General features: G+C 40.7%; 1 protein-coding gene across 3 annotated transcripts in view; it reads right to left on the reverse strand.

Annotated features, from left to right (window-relative positions):
* LOC308318079 (F-actin-uncapping protein LRRC16A-like) overlaps positions 1 to 15,448 on the reverse strand; it is a 94,237-nt gene extending 78,789 nt beyond the window's left edge. For all 3 annotated transcript variants that reach the window (XM_080767455.1, XM_080767454.1, XM_080767456.1), the window contains exons 1-2: positions 15,039 to 15,448; positions 10,920 to 11,017 (exon numbers count right to left, since the gene is read on the reverse strand). In XM_080767455.1, coding sequence (XP_080623581.1) covers positions 10,920 to 11,017; positions 15,039 to 15,078 — 138 coding nt within the window. In that variant the 5' untranslated portion in view covers positions 15,079 to 15,448. The remainder of the gene's footprint in view (positions 1 to 10,919; positions 11,018 to 15,038) is intronic.
* Positions 15,449 to 16,644: the final 1,196 nt, after the last annotated feature.

Below are 16,644 nucleotides of genomic sequence, written 5' to 3' on the forward strand. Positions count from 1 at the left end.
CTCTACAGACTCCCACTGCACCAAAACCACAGGACAACGCTGGTCTTTACCACACAATAGCAACTCTCTATGAACTACCAAACTGACATATATAATGTACTATAATGCCTTATTTCTGTAGATTCGAACGTTTAAAAAAAATAGCAATTAAGCTGCTCACAAACATAACTAGTAACTACAACATGACCCTCTGTCTTCAGAAAACAATGCACCAAAGGACAAAGAGAACACTACAAAAGCACAATAGGTAATACACATTAGTATACACGTAAAGCTGAAGTATGGATCTGCTCAAATAACTACATAAATACAAACTGCTGCCAATACACATTGCATCTTTGAAAAGCCTCAAATTAGCATAGATAGCATTTTATCTCTCCCCAAATGGTATAGGCTTACATATTTCATTTTAGAGTAAAATCATTTGCAGTGAATGAGCCAAGTACACCATGCGAGCAGACAAGAAGAGCATTAGAAAAATACATAAATTTTCTTTTAGTGCTGCTCTGCTCATCGTTACGTTTTACTGCTGGGTTTTTTTAAGCATGGAGGGGAACAAAGGGAGCTGACAGTGGAGCTTCCTGAATAGATTTGATAGGCTGGTCTTATCGGACCACTGCTGCAGTGGGCTGTGGTGTGATTAAGTGCTACGCTGTCTAATTGCATTTATTTTTTTGTTTGTTTTCTCTGCACACTGTCCAAAGACAACTGTCAGCTGAAATGTGTTACAATTGTGAATGTGCTACATTAACATCCCGAGCCATATTAGACAGTCATATAGGTAATGTTTTGAGGCATGAATGATGAACAATATTGCTTTCAGCAGGCAGAGCAATTGACAAAATGAACAGAGCATGCATTATTCAACACAAAGGGCACATTTGTGCCGACTGTCATCTGGCATAAATGATAATCTTCATTTGGCAAAAATACATTTTGGTAATACAGGACTTCCTAAGGAACGTCAATACAAAGAGGGTGTGGAGGGGGAGGGCGACACACACACACACACACACACACACACACACACACACACACACACACACACACACACACACACGTTAATTCTGGCGAAGGTGACTTCTTCATTCACACAAAATGTGTCCGGTAACTCATGCCCTTAAAATAACAATTTCAAACATTAAATATCCAGTAAACCTCCCAAGCTTGCATCTTATGCTATCCCCTAACTAATAGGCCTACATAAAAAGGCTGAGCAGGGGGATTAAACGATAGCGCTTTCAGACTTTCAGATTAAGATTACAGACTACAGTCTGTCTGGCAGGCTGCCCTCTGCCAGCTAAAACATAGCCTATCCGCATGCTTTGATGGATGCTGCCAGGGCTGATAGGTTTCACTTAGAACCATATTAGCCTGCAGGGTTTCCCTAAGAACCCTGTGTGTGTGTGTGTGTGTGTGTGTGTGTGTGTGTGTGTGTGTGTGTGTGTGTGTGTGTGTTAGGTAGAAGATAACAAACTATCGTTCATTCATCATCATGCCAAGCAGACACAATGGAGAGAGAGAGAGAGAGAGAGAGAGAGAGAGAACTCCATTTACACTTATATAGCAGATCTACAAGATCACATCACAGCAACGCATTGTGAGCTTGTAGATAGATCTGCTATTTCCGGTAGTATAAATCAGGGTTAAAATTCTGTTGCGTTACGACCAACAACAACACACAGCCCGCAGTGCAAGAAAGCTCATCAAGCTTAAACCACATGAACCCCAATCAATGCCAGAACAATTACACCCCAAGCCCCAATCATCCAACCAAACACCCACCCCTTCCACTGACTACACTACCTCTTATTTTGCTGAAAAATTCCAGACATACAATCAGACATACTGTACAGTCAGTCAGACAGAGCAAGAGAAGAAAGGAGTGACGGAGACAAAGGCAGAGAGGAGAAGGGAGAGAGGGAGGGAAGGGGCTGTGTTCTAGGTTGGATTGGCACAATCCTTGTTCTCCTTCTGGAGTGGGCAGATAACATCAGTCTGCACTAATAACACATGTGTACACACACACACACACACACACACACACACACACACACACACACACACACACACACACACACACACAGAGAGATCTAGATGATAAAACACTTAGTATGATTCCGCCACATGCATCCCAATAGACAGAAAGTCTACATCCTGAAAACTATGATCCACCCCATGAAGCCAAACAAGCCTAGTCGCTTAGGCAACGAATATGGTAGACATTTTAAATAAAGAAATAAGAACCCTGTGTTTGGCAACTGACTTAGAATTGCCAAATGTTTCCGTAGTATGGAAAGACTTGGGCTATAAATGATACTATCAAATAATATTAGTTTAAAAAAAATGATTGCTGGGTTCCTGAAAGAACCATAAAGAGTACCTAGGTTTTGAAAAAAGAAGAGCTAAACCATAAATAAACAGCCTTAAAATAAATTTCAAACCCTTCTGTAAAGACTACTAGGGCCATCAAAAACAGCTCTGACTTGTAGATGTGTGAATAACAACAAAGTAAAGTGACATTAACGAGTGGTTTCAGTTTAGAAAGTGAGAACTTTTAAAGAAACAACACTACCTGTGCGAGAGCGAGACTGCAGCTTCTGGAATTTCAACCGCATCAGCAAGCTGGTGTTAAATAAAGTATGATGTTTCACACAGTCAGTGGCTTAAAACAAGAACACTCTGCAGAAAACGTTCATACTGCTGGCAGGTCAAATCTTCAGGTGAAGAAATCTACACACATGACTACACAGATGGAAACATGCATGGTATTATGGTAACCTGCTCGTCGCACACACACACACACACACACACACACACACACACACACACACACTTAAAGGGGTTGCTATTTATTTTAAACTTTGCAGTGTGGAATTTGTGCCAATTTTTTAGCTCTGTAAGTTTAATTTATTTATACTTGTTGAGCATCAATGTCTTGCTCCTAAAATTGCTGATTAACAAGCTTATAATGTGTCACTACGGCACGTTGTGAGCTTGTACATTTGCAAATTTTCTGAACGAGAAACCATGCGCACCTCAGGCTTAGTTTACCGATCTGGTATAGTTCATTTCAACTCGTTGTAATCGAAGGAGCAGCTAATTTGTAATTCGCTATGGATTCACATCCATAAAAGACATGAGTGCATCAATGTATTCTAGACAGTCTCTGTGACCACATACCCCTTTCAATTAAAACCAATGTAACAAATGAGAGCCATTGTTCCACAAATGACCAAACAGGGTCAACAATTTGATAATGTTTAAATGCAATGAAAGAGAGAAAACAATGATGTCCTTTGTTATTAGGATTGCAAATATAAATTAGAGGTATGATAATCAAACATCCATCCTGGTTACATCCCCACAAGAGACGACTGCTGCCCAGGCCCAGCTGCTGCCGAGTGCCAGCCATTGCTACACAGAGAACGCTAGCCTGCAAACGTATAACCCAAAGTCTGCAAATGCTTTGGAGTGTGCATATCCCCAGGTATGTATAATGAAATTTGGCATCTTTGGTTAAAACCAAGTTGGCGGATTTCAAGTTGCCGAAAAGGTGGCTTCAGTTCAAACAGGTCTGTAGAAACCAATGGGGCTGGCAGCTGGCTTTGTCCATTCTTTTAACAGTCTATGGTTAAAACCAGGGTTAATGGTGTGGATTATACTATCCACACTATTAAATCCAATGACCTCATGTAGGGTCAATTACATTACAAAGACAGCTTGAGTGACAATCACACTGGCCTATGGAGATAATGAAGACAAATGACCTTGGGCGGGACATACAGAGCGAATCAGAGTATCAGACAACATCATTGGTTAATATGGCTCTAGGGTTATAGTAGGGCATTGTGTGTTAGATATGCTGGGCCTTATTGCTAGGGGAAAGAAATCCCTATTTAGCTTGATTATGGGAAACATGAGATGAGTGAGACTGGTCAATGGGTCTCGGTGAAAGAGCAAAGAGAAAGAAAGAGCTGAGAGTGTGAAAGAGAATGTGAGTGAGAGTTAGTGAGAATTCTGAGACAGAATGAAAGAGAAAAGAAAGAGAGAGAGAGAGATAGGTAGAGGACATAATGAGCACATACAACCTCTCCACTTATCCTGAGAGTAGCCACACTGGGAATACTGCACATGCGCACGAACAAACACACAGAGAGAACAAATGCACGTACAGCACGTACATGTACTACATACACAGTAAAATCTTCAGTGTTCTTAGAGTTGCATTGTATACACTCGGAGAGTGTGAGTGCAGCCAATGCAACCAAATGAACCTGTGACGGCTCATTGAGTTATACACATTGATAAATGAACACTGAGTATTTACACTGAGGATAATACACTAATCCTTGCAGACAGACACATACTCAGAGTTCACTCCTAGTCTGGCTAGTCACCAATCGACTAAACCGCTCCAGGGCAAGGCAGAAAAGAACACATTCTGATAGTGGTGGGTGTGAGGTCTGCTAAACTGGGCTTTCTATAATATTTTTTGAGAAGCAAAGAGGTAGAGGCTAATACAATTTACAAGAAAGGGAGCAATGACTGTGTGTGCCTAACTGCCTATATCAGTATAATGACCAGCATGTATACAATTTAGGCATTTATCAGATCCAGAGCAATTTACAGTTAGCAAGAACACCACATGGTAACACATCAAATGCATAAAACAGTAGAATTAAATATATGTACAAAGAAACTGAGTATACACTATAGAGTGGTATGTCTACATAAAATGCTATCTAAATGAAATAAGTTGAGCCTTTGCATACGCCTGTAAGGTCATCAAGGCTAGGGCAAGTTCTACAGGCTAAGATGGAGTCTAAAGAGGTGGGTTTTCGGACTACGGCAGAAGATTGGGAGTTTGGGACTGAGTCTGCTGTTCTGATTGCAATGGTTCATTGCAAGTTCATTCCATAGTTTTGGAGCCAGAAGGGACGTGTGGACTGCTGTCCCGGCTGTTTTAGTGAACGTTCTGCCAGCTTCCCTGTGTTGGCTGATCTGAGAGTGCGGGGGATTATCATTTAACTATGAAATTGTAAAACATTGACCAATACGGGAGAGAGAGCGAGTGCATTTTCCGGCAGCGGCATCAGCCGCGCCGGGGGGAGTCCATTCAGAGTAACCAAAAGGAATGCTGAGCTTGACCTGCCTGGTTAACTCTCACTATTAACAGTAACAGACAAAGTGATTATGTGACCCATCAGACTCACTGCTTGAACAAATCCAGATGTAATCTTTAGTTTGAAGGTTGTTCAATATCAATAATTCAACATATGGACCCGTTATTGTGAACAGATATCACGTGTCGTGACGTGTGTTATTAATTTGGAATTGTATTATGTTATTTTCCATTGAGTGGAGCAAAAGTCTGAACACAAAAATCCCCAACTACTAGCTTCTCCTAAAAATACATTTATTTTCTAAAGGGAAGACCCCAGTATGGTCATTGTGGTTTTTGTCCAGACTTGGTTTCAAAAAACATAAACATGAAGGACGGAAGGAGGATGGGAAGAAAGGAAGAGAAGAAAGAAGCAAAGACAAATATATATATTTTTAATACTTTAAGGAATAATACAGAGAAATGACTGAGCTTACACGTCCACATTTCATATACACCATTTCAATGCACAATGCTTATATAATATCAAGGGTAAAAGTGTAATGGTAGTCTTTCTTTGACTGCTTGACTGTGTGAGAAACAAAGCTACAGGAAGAAGAGGTACACACAGTTTGAGGACCAACTAAACCTAAACATTTTGAGCGCTAATAGAAACATTAGTGTGGCCCCTCACTAGGTAAATACACATCTCCAGATTATAATGTGTAGATTGCATAATAGGTTTTTATCCCTGCCAAAAAATAATAGACAGCACAAATATATGCATAACATGTACAGTATGGGAATTGGAGTGTATTCATAATCATATGCATAATTGATAGTACCATTGTAATTAATGGGACTTGGGAGCATGTAAAACAGGGCTCAGGATGACAGGGCTCAGTGCCTATTCAGCAGCCTGGTGGCCTGGCTGTAGAAACTGTCCCCATGCCTGTTTGTTTGGCATTTGATACCGTCGTATCCCCTGCCTGACAGTAGCAGCATGAACAGATTGTGGCTAGGGCTGGTACAGTAGGTGTCTTTGATGATCTGCTATGCACCACAGCTGCTAGGTGTACTGTATGTATAGTACATCCAGTGATTAAGTAGCATCACATAGAATGTACTTAAGTTGGGGTACAGTGTACCCCAAGCAAGGAAGGACCCAGGGTTGGACCAGGAAGCAATCAGTCATTCAGGCTCTGTCCAGCAACCCGAAAGGAGCAATTGAAGACAAGACGGTTCTTCCCACCGTCGGACAATATGGTGAGGAAGATGCCAGCTCTCACTCTGAGGTGTCTCTGCATCGTCTGCCGGGGCCACCTCAGACACATATCCTATTCCTGCCATCACTAACTTTTCGTTGTTGTCCCTTTGTCCCTTTCCAGCCTACGCTCGGTTCCACGGAGTAGAGGGAGGACGACCCTTGGTGTTGTGGAGAGAGGAGGAGGGTTGCGTACCGTTGGACTCCCTCAACCCCCGGGACGATGTCAGTCCTCCTTTTCAGAAGGTCCAGGGCGTAGGTGTCATGTTTGGAACTTGTACTTCCTTGGGCTCGATTCATACGAGATTACCTACCGAGTCTTCAACAGAGGGGAAAATGGAGACAGGAAACACCCAACCTGACCGAAGGTCTAGTGGTCATGAACGTGGACCCCCAATTGCCTCGTGCCTGCTCACCATTGTCCATTACAAAACCTGAACTATTACAGAGTGACACTCTTTCAAGTAAGGATAACAAGATGTTCCCAGGGTTCTATGTTCCCCACTCAACTAAAAAAGGTTCTATGTTCCCCATTTAGCTATAAATGTTCTATGTTCCCAATTTGCCTTTAAAAAAAGGTTCCATGTTCCCGGCTCACCCAAACTGCAGGAAATATTCATTTTCTAATTATTAATATCATCTCTAAACACACACAACGGAACATAATGGGTAGAAATTACTATCAGAAACCTGCCATTAGAGCAGTGGTTTTCAACACTGAGTACATTATTGGCTCCACCAGGCCGAAGGCATGTGGAGAGTGTTTTGCGGATAGAGTTTGCTATTAACTGCATTTACATGGACGACATTTATATAAATCTCTTTTACATGCCCCAAAGTATTTAATCAGAATACAACTTTTGAAATGCAAAAAGTTGGTTTTGCCTGTTTTCTTTCTGTTAATTTTCAAAATAGTGTTCTCGGCTATATTCATTCATATATGGGGCATTCCCATGTATGGGGATTAAGCTACAAATGTAGATGGAAGTTAATTAAAGTGGGTCATGTTTGCATGTTTGGAATTGTAACAGCTGAAATCAATAAAAGGAGACTTTTACAGGGAAAAAAAATAACCTCTTTTTGGTTGAGCGGGGAACATAGAACCTTTTTTGGGGGGCCGGGTGAGTGGGGAACATAGAACCTGGGGAACATAGGGATGACCCCCCAAAAATCTGAGGACAATAACAAAAACATTTATTTAGCTTTAACTATTTTTTTATAGTTAAAAGCTCTGTATTCTGATCTAGTAATTCTCATCTTCTCATCTCTTCAGCTCTTTAATAAACACAAAATATATTTTTTAAGATGGGTAGCCAGCCAATCGGGAGAGTAAAACTTTTATCAGCTTCAATGTTATAGTATCCCCCAGACTGCCAATTTTCTCTGTTCACTTCTTCAATTTGATGTATTTATCCTGTTATGTATCATGATTTCTCCATCTCCGGATTGAACAAAATTTGTATCCCGACTTTAAAATATATTTTCTGTTTACCAAAGAGCTGAGGAGACACGGAGACTCCTGTTACTGAACAAATACTATAGCAATAGTTGCTATCAATATAGAGGTATTTATTAACGCTTGTTTTAACCAGAATAATATCACTTACTGCACCTTTAACATTTAGTGGCTTGGACAAAAAAAACCTCATTATTTACACTGGAAGATCAAGGGGACGTTTGGGTTAACCAAGACCTCCCTACCCCCTGTCTGGTTCCTCTATCTCTCTCACACACACATACTCAGCCTCAGCCACAGTTTGAGTTGGCAGCTGGCATTTCCTCAGTAACACGCAAGTGGGATTGCACAGTGCCAAACAGAGGGAAAACATACAGGCACATCTGCATCCACACATATACACACAGCCACACACACTGTAGAAAGAGTAAAACTGCAACTGAAAAGTGAGACGCTGTGTCAAGTTTCGGTGATGACACAATATAATTGTTCCCAGGGCGTTTATGGTACATCTTTGACTTTGTGGATCTCTCTAATGTTTCAGCTTGCCGGTGCCATGATGATTCTCCCGTCTGCACCCCCCCTCCCGCCCTCATCTCTTTGTCCTCCCTAGAGTGTATTTGATGGACTGATGTTATTATCTCTACCTCCTTCACCCCTCTGCCGTCTTCAAAGAAGAGAGATGAGTGTATCTATTAGGCGTTAGTGTACTTAAGACATGCTCCAACACAAGAAGAAGTGTGAAGCTCAGCGGGAAACAGTGAAGCCGTGTTTGACTTTGACAGGCAGGTAAACTGATCGTGGGAATAAACCACACTCCTTAGTTCACTGCTTCATTCAAAGGATTTAGAATCATGAAGGCAACTCCAGATAGCACCGACGGTCGCGGATGGAACGGGTCTGAAAGCATCTGAAAGAGTCTCCTGCCGACTAGCTACCGTGGTTTGCCGTCAATATCGCCTTCCCGACTGGTCGGAAACCGTTGATGAAGAACCGAGCATGTTCGGTCTCTATGTCATTCTCATGCTCTGTGCTTGGATGGAATTCCAGAACCTCTCTTCTGGGATTCTTCAGTTCCACACAGAAAGAAACTCCTACACTTAGCATTTTTGTGTGATGCATGTGTGTGAGCAGACTGCACACCACTAGCCTCTGTTACCAGCTCCCACATGAGAACATTGTTGTGTGAGAGCCACAGCAATCCAGTGTGCCACAAACCACGCACTACAGTGTGCAAAGGGATAGCTACCCATGAGTTGATTCCCCACATACTTGGGGAAACAAGCATAGATTTGATGTAACTCTGGTGCCGTTTTAGTGCCACATACAAAACCACAAAAACACTGGGCTGAAATAACATGCATTGTTGCTAACTTAGCATATTGAGGTATTGGAGAAATACATATTACTGACACATCTTCAGTAGATATTAGCCTTAGATGGAATGGTTGAATTCAGCTGGAAAGATTATTATTAATAGATAATGCTACTCTAACTGATTAATTACCAATGGATATCAACATATAGTAGATTCTCAACAAACTGCAGTGTCTCCAATGAGGGTGCAAAAAAAGAATTGGCTACTCTAAACAAAAATTAAATGAAATAAATCTATTCAACAAGGAAGGGAGACATGGAATGGAACTTGCCGTCACAGGTCTTGTGTGAATGCGGATAACTCAGGACTTACGCGCAACACTAGTGTGGTGTGACGCGAGATAAACCCCTGTTCAATATACCATGTAAATGCCAGGTTTTCTGTGTAAACGAGGTATAAAAGACTCAAATTCCAGTCAGAGCTGTATATCTATTCACCTGTCCTGCTATTATAGTAGCGTATTTCTGTCAATTCCCCACAGAGCCAAAGCCAATCTCAAAGGTTTACAATCTATAGCATAATGCACCACATGTAAAAGGTTTCTGATTCAGCTGCCAAACTTTACTGTTCAAGTGATTTAGTGAGGGACTATTCTCTCTTAACTATCTTTAGTCCCATATCGCTGTTCAGCTCAGAAAAGGACAATATGCATTTTTAATGATCTGCAAGCAAGGTAGTTCATTATTCAAGAGTCGTGATTTTACTAATCTGTAGCTAATATTTAAGTAAGCTAGCCAGCCGCATGCACGCAATCGCACACGTAGATCTTCGTCAGGTCAGTAAGTTTACATATACATACTGACCTGTCGTTTATTCAATAAAGTCATTCTTTGCCAAAAGAATGGTGTGTGGGCCCTACCTCCTTCCATGATTGCCCTATTGGCCCTGCACCCACTGTCGAGGTGCGTGTAAATAGCTATGCTCCGAAAGTTGAATTTTTTGTCATAGGTCTTTGATATCTAGTGGAAAACCCACCAATAAGCCCTTATATCCGACACAAATTAACTCATCTTTCTAGGCCGTACAATTTCACTGGAAAGCGCAGCGAGCATCTAACTGCATGATGATCCAGGCATGCACGCAGACAGCAGACACAGAACATGTCCCGACTCCCGACCCAAACACTGAGGTAAACTTGTTATTGTTTGATTATACATAATGTGCCACGAAAAATAGCTTCCAATAGTTACTTAATTTTTGCGTCAAGGGGGTAATGTGCGTTGGGTCTGACGCATTGTGAGCTTGTAGATCAACTATTTTCAGCACACAAAGATATGCAGGCTGTGAGAACTGAACTGAAAACATTCAGAAACTTTTGCCTTCACAATAAAAGCATGCAGCTTTCATAAATTGGCCCATAAAGACAAAGAAAATGATTAAGAATTCGGTGGCATTTCACATTGCAAAAGAGATTATTTTTTTCATTTGGATAATGGTAATGGTGATATTGTCAAAGTCACTTTCTTAATCCCAAAGGTTTTTTTAAGGTTTGGACTTAATTCATTGTTTATTTTCATTCAACATTTTTAAGGGGGGAGATACAGCCATACCGCCAGTAGTATGTAAGTAGTAATTGTGATTTATTAACGTGATAACTACAAATCCATGCCGCCCCATAAAGTTGATTAATGGGTTCCATAGCAGTGAGAGATTCCCCTCATTCCCCAAGTGAAATGGAAGCAGTGTGAAAAAAGGGAAGTAGTAGGAGTTAACTTACCAGAACTCTGTTCTCTGTCTTGTCTCCTTTGATCTCCAGTTTAACTCTCCTCCTTAGTGACAGCTTCACCTTCCTCCCCACTGCATCCCTAACACTCTCTATAGAAGCATAGATGAGAGGCAAAAAGAAGAGAAGGGATATTATGTGTATGCATACAATTTCACGTACACACAGGCACACGATGAGTGTTTGTTCCGCTGTTCGGATTGATTGTTCACACTCAGGAGAATCCTGCACAGCCAAAGGAACAGGCTTAGAGAACAGAACTGGGTCAGCTGCATTTACAAGCTGCCACACACACACACACACACACACACACACACACCTCCAGCCTTGTGCAAGAACAATACAATACTTAACAAAGCCAAAGTAACAAGGAAGACCTTAATTTATTTTATTTACTGGCTGAACTGAACGCCAGGCACGTCCAGCAGTTCTATGATGGCATGATTCTATGTTTCAAGACCCAAAATGGGTCACAGATCTGTCTGGTGGTTACCAATACAAGGGTATTAGCCTGTTTAAATTACATGGATCCTATCATATATTCAGTTGGTGTCTCAGACAGAAGAAGTGTCTGGGGGGTGAATAATCTGATATTTTGCTTTCTTCAAGACAAAACAAACCATTTGCTTTTGGGAAATGGTCAGCAGTAATGAAGTATACACAGTGACTTCACTGTCAGTATGCTAAACATGCCAGTATGATCGATCATTGATCATACATGATTATGTCAAGAATTATGCCAGCAGCAATGGCAATTTGGTTCCATTTCAGTGCAATAATACCATACTAACTCAATTCAATAGGGGATAACGGGTAAGGCATAGAGATGACACATGGTCTTGTTAAGCTAAAGCTTTAACATAGGCTACAACATTGTATGAGCCTGAAAAGTATGTGCCTAATCTATTGTCAATGGAGCAGATCTATTTGTTCTTCTTCCAATCAAACTCATAAAGTTCAGCATTGATTTTCTGAATTTTAAGATTTGGAGGAAACATTCTTGTATATTTTGATTGAGCTGTGCAAAATAGAAAAACATTTATTTTCAGGATGGATATTTCCAATCCAATTCTGCCTGGGTGGTTCTGGGTGGTGACTCACTGACATTTGGCCTGTTGGTTCAAGTAACAATACAGTGGTTTACTTTATGCAGTTCACATGTCTTACAGGATATGTTGAGCAATATGCATGTAGTGAAATAAATAAATAAAACAATTAATATTGCTTAGTTGATACATATTCAGTGTCTCATCTAGACATTGGCATTCATACATTAAGTGTCTTTGTTTAACCATTGTACCAGGATCCCGCATGTAGCAGTGGTTAGACTATGGATGTTGTGCTGTTGTTAACAAGCCCTCTGGCAGACACCATGTAATGTGCCCAGAAACAAAGGCTAACTTGTTCACCCTTATCAGCAGTGCTTTACTCACTGTGGTCTGCACTCTGCCCATGTGCCATGTCTACGTCCTCTCCATCGGTATCTCCCATTCCCTGAGTTACATCCAACCCCACTGCCTTTTCTCTGTTGCTTGGCTAATGTTATATTTCACCAGCAACCCGTTTAGGCTGCACTCTCACTTTCTCCCCTTAACACCAATCAGTATCTCATTTCATTCACAATTAGCCTACTATGTCGAGTACACCAACGTTTTATGTTAGAAATGTTTAGTAATTGGTCCCCAGCATGTAGAAACTGCCGGATGCTAACTTGCAAATGTTGAGCAATTTTCATAATTGGCATAATATCTGACCATACCATTAACAACCTATAAGGGTAAAGAAATCTAAATTTCATCATGCTTTATGTAGCATGTGACATTGATGCTGAATCCATTCCAAGCATTAGTTTTGCACAGAATACACGCCTTAGGCTAAAACGGCCATAGCCGTAATCACAAATTTGATGATGTCAGCACATTTGTTAGTTTTTTTTGGAATTCTTTGCCTTCTATAGGTTGTTAATGGTATGGTCACATATTATGCCAATTATGAGAATTGCTCAACATAACATGCAAGTTAGCATCCGGCAGTTTCTACATGCTGGGGACCCGTACTTTGGTGTACTCAACATGTCCGGGTTCACAATGGGGCTCTATGGGCTGGCAACTAACTAGACTATATCTAGCAGACGAAGCATGCTGGCTGACAATACAATATGTATGTATAACACATTATGGGTGCATAAGTATCACTTCACAAAGTATACTACCCAGAATATTTTATATAAGTTATTTGACTAAATCTGTCAAGTTAGACTTTGTTTCAGTGTTTGGTCGCGGACGTTTTGTCAAATAGGCAACCTCTGACATCCCAAAGACATCCCCCATCACAATTCTATAATCCATAACAGAAAATGTGACAGGGTCTGATGGAATGAGCCACAAGGAGGCAAACACGAAATTGTGCAAATTGAGGAAATCGGTTGTTTATTTGTTTTTTAATTGTTGTAGTAGTAACTGCAGTGTGAGATTGCACTTCAAGGCTATTCTTGTGGTCTGCACTCTGCCCATGTGCCATGTCTATTCTTGTTTTGAGGTTAATCATCATTATTTCAAATAAGTATATCTTCTTCAACTATTTTTATTTTTATCATTTGAAAGGGCCATGCCCTATATGAGACCTTGTCACAAATGTGTCTTCAATTAGTGCTTGCTATACGACTCCTAAAGTAAAAATGACTTCTAAAGATGGAAAGGCACACAAGAACCTGAGGAACTCAGTAAAAAGTGGGACATTTTCAATGGTTACATCATTGTATAATTCCTTGTACTTGCATGATGGAAGGAGTGACATTGCATAAGGAGTGACATTGCATAATTCTGAGGATGCTGAGTCACTGACCGTTTAGCCCCATCTGGACAACAGCACATGACAAATAGTCAGTCTATGTTTTTGGAAAAGTATGTCAAAAACATACTGGATAGTCATTCCCTGCTCTTAGATTTCCACCCTTCCAACCCAATTTAAAGCATAATTGATTGTTGTATGAATATGTAATAAAGGTAAACCAGAGCTGTCCTATCCCCACAGGCAGCAGGATGGCCACTGGCCATTTTGGCCAGTGTGTATTTTTACTATCACCAAAGGTATAAAAACACTTATGTTTCCAAGACGTGATTAACACAGTTTAAATATAAAAATACTTGAAGACCAGCCTGGGAAAACACCAGCCTGGGAAAACCCACACACCATCATCATTCAACACATCAACAACCTCCCACCCTCTTCATTTCATTGCTGTTAATTGAAACTTTCACAGTCTGGGTTAGGGTTAGACCATTGAATCTAAACACAAGGGATAATTGTTTTGTTTACTGTCATGTTTTTATGTGTGGACCCCAGGAATATTTAGATGATGTTATGCACCAGCTAATAAGAAACTCAATAATAATGGATTGAGAGTCACAATGATATGGTGCTACATGGCACAAAGATACATGAGCATGAGAGTGGTAATGTTTTTTCAGTGACGGTCTATGAACGTGACACTGAGGACCATGTGTCTCTGTGTGACTAAATTAGTTCGATATAAGCCTAGCCTCTAAATATTTTTGGTCAAGATACATTAATTCAATGGGCACTGGATAGCAATCAATGTGAATGTGGTATGCGAGTGAAAGTGCCGTGGCACAGAGAGACCGCCATAGATTACTTGTGCTTGTCCAATATTGCACAGAGGTGTCAAAAGCTGAGGTAGTACTGTGCCACACAAAGAGATTGGGAACTAGAAGGCAGGTTCTACATGATTAGGCTACGATCCTCAACTGAGATTACTATAGGTCCATGATCCTAAAAAAAAAAGACTAGGTGGATTTGTTGGGCCATCACCCTATAATGCGATGACTGCTCTTATTTCAACTAGGGCTTTCCTCGCATCACATCTAATCTTACAAAGGCTATAATAACTCACATATCATGATCATCGGGCTAGCATGGGCTTTCTATATGGTCAGATCGCCATCATGTCAACGATAATGATAGATGCAAAGATGAAACAACACCTATTATTCCACGAATAAGCCTTAACTTAATCTGCTATCTGGTATAGTCTTTTCCACGTGTCCATACATTGACCCATGTCTACTGTATCTTGTGGGATGATATCCTTACCCAGAAGCTCTTTGGGGACATCTGACACTTCCTCGCTCATTTTGCTGGAGTGTGTGGTCAATAAACAATATCCGCCAACAGGAACACTACGGCCAACGCATTGGGATGCTTTAAAATAACAGTATGGAGAGGTAGCCTAATCCACTCCCAGGAGAAGTGTCAGGTGCCGCCGCCGTTACGTTTAGTCCCCTGACGGTTACATGTCCCTCTCTCCTTGCAGTGTCCATGAAATATATCCACATGTATCTATTCTGGGCAAATGTCCATCCGTTCACAGCACCCTGTTTCTCTCAAGCGTTTAAGAAAGCGTCAGGATCCGTTTAAACTCATGCTGAAAGCCTGAAACCAGCTAAACTGCGCTTTGGAGGACTAGACTACTGTTCGCCACGCACACACACACGCCCTCTGTAGTGTTGTAGACTACGGTATAAAGCTCTTGCTTTTGGCAGCCAATTGTAAAGACCGGGGCCCCTCCCCGATCGGTGATGCGACAGTCAGTGTAGCCTCGGTCCCAGGCTTACTCAGTCAGTGGACCGTGCATCATGTCGGGTTGGTGAAGGGGGGTGGCGGCGTCACTGCTGTTTTTGTCACGCTGATGCTCAGAGGAGCCGCGCGTATTGTTGACAAAGCGTGGCAAATCGTTAAATATCCTCCATTATAAGTATTACATTTACAACTTACAAGTGAAGCTTGATTGAATACAACATTTATTGCAATACATGTATTCAATCAAGCTTCACTGTTTCAGTAAAACGGCTACGTTAAAGGCAAAGGACTATTTTTATTTAGATAATCATTTTACATTAATTCATAATAATTCATGCACATTGTGCATGAATTATGCCAAAGAAAGAATTACACTATTTGTGAATACAAAATCTATCACAATGTCAGTCGAACTAATACATATTTAATGTAATTAAGATATCACATGCTTGGTTCTCTCATTAAATTATTGTTTAAGGAAATGTGCGTAGGTCAACTACTTTTCCTATTTCAATCGACTTTTCAAGCATTTTTGTGTTTTTGATATGCAACCTACTAGCCTACGACAAAAAAATGACAAGGGCGACCTCTAATGGTAATTCAGTAGTACTACGTTTAGCAGATTTTGTGATTTCACATCAGAGATGGGTGAAGTTACTGAAGTAGTAGTTTTTAGGAAGTACCGGTTTTCTGGACCCACTGAAAAATCGGCCATTCATTTTTCCCATAGAGATTTACAAAAATACATCAGTTATTTTAAGTCTAGAATCAACCCATCCAGGATCCTGGTGAGTCATGACCATAAAACCTTTGATTCTGTGAAAAAATTAAATAAACAAAGGGTATTTATTAAATGTATTTAAATCTTCATTTCTTTTATTGTTTAATCTTTAAAAAAATATATATTCTTTTCACAGAATCAAAGGTTTTGTGGTCATGATTTACCAGGATCTGGATGGCTTGATTCTAGGCTTAGAATAATTAATATAACAAAAAACATCGCATTGTCACGGTACGCTCCTCTGCCCTTGGACTTTGTCTGTGTTTTGGGACTTATTACTTGTATTTGTGTTCTGTACCTTATTTTACCTTTTCTGTCACCTGCCTTGTCTCACCTCCC

This window comes from Protomyctophum bolini (genome assembly GCF_963924005.1).
Source record: "Protomyctophum bolini genome assembly, chromosome: 7".
Classification (NCBI taxonomy): domain Eukaryota; kingdom Metazoa; phylum Chordata; class Actinopteri; order Myctophiformes; family Myctophidae; genus Protomyctophum; species Protomyctophum bolini.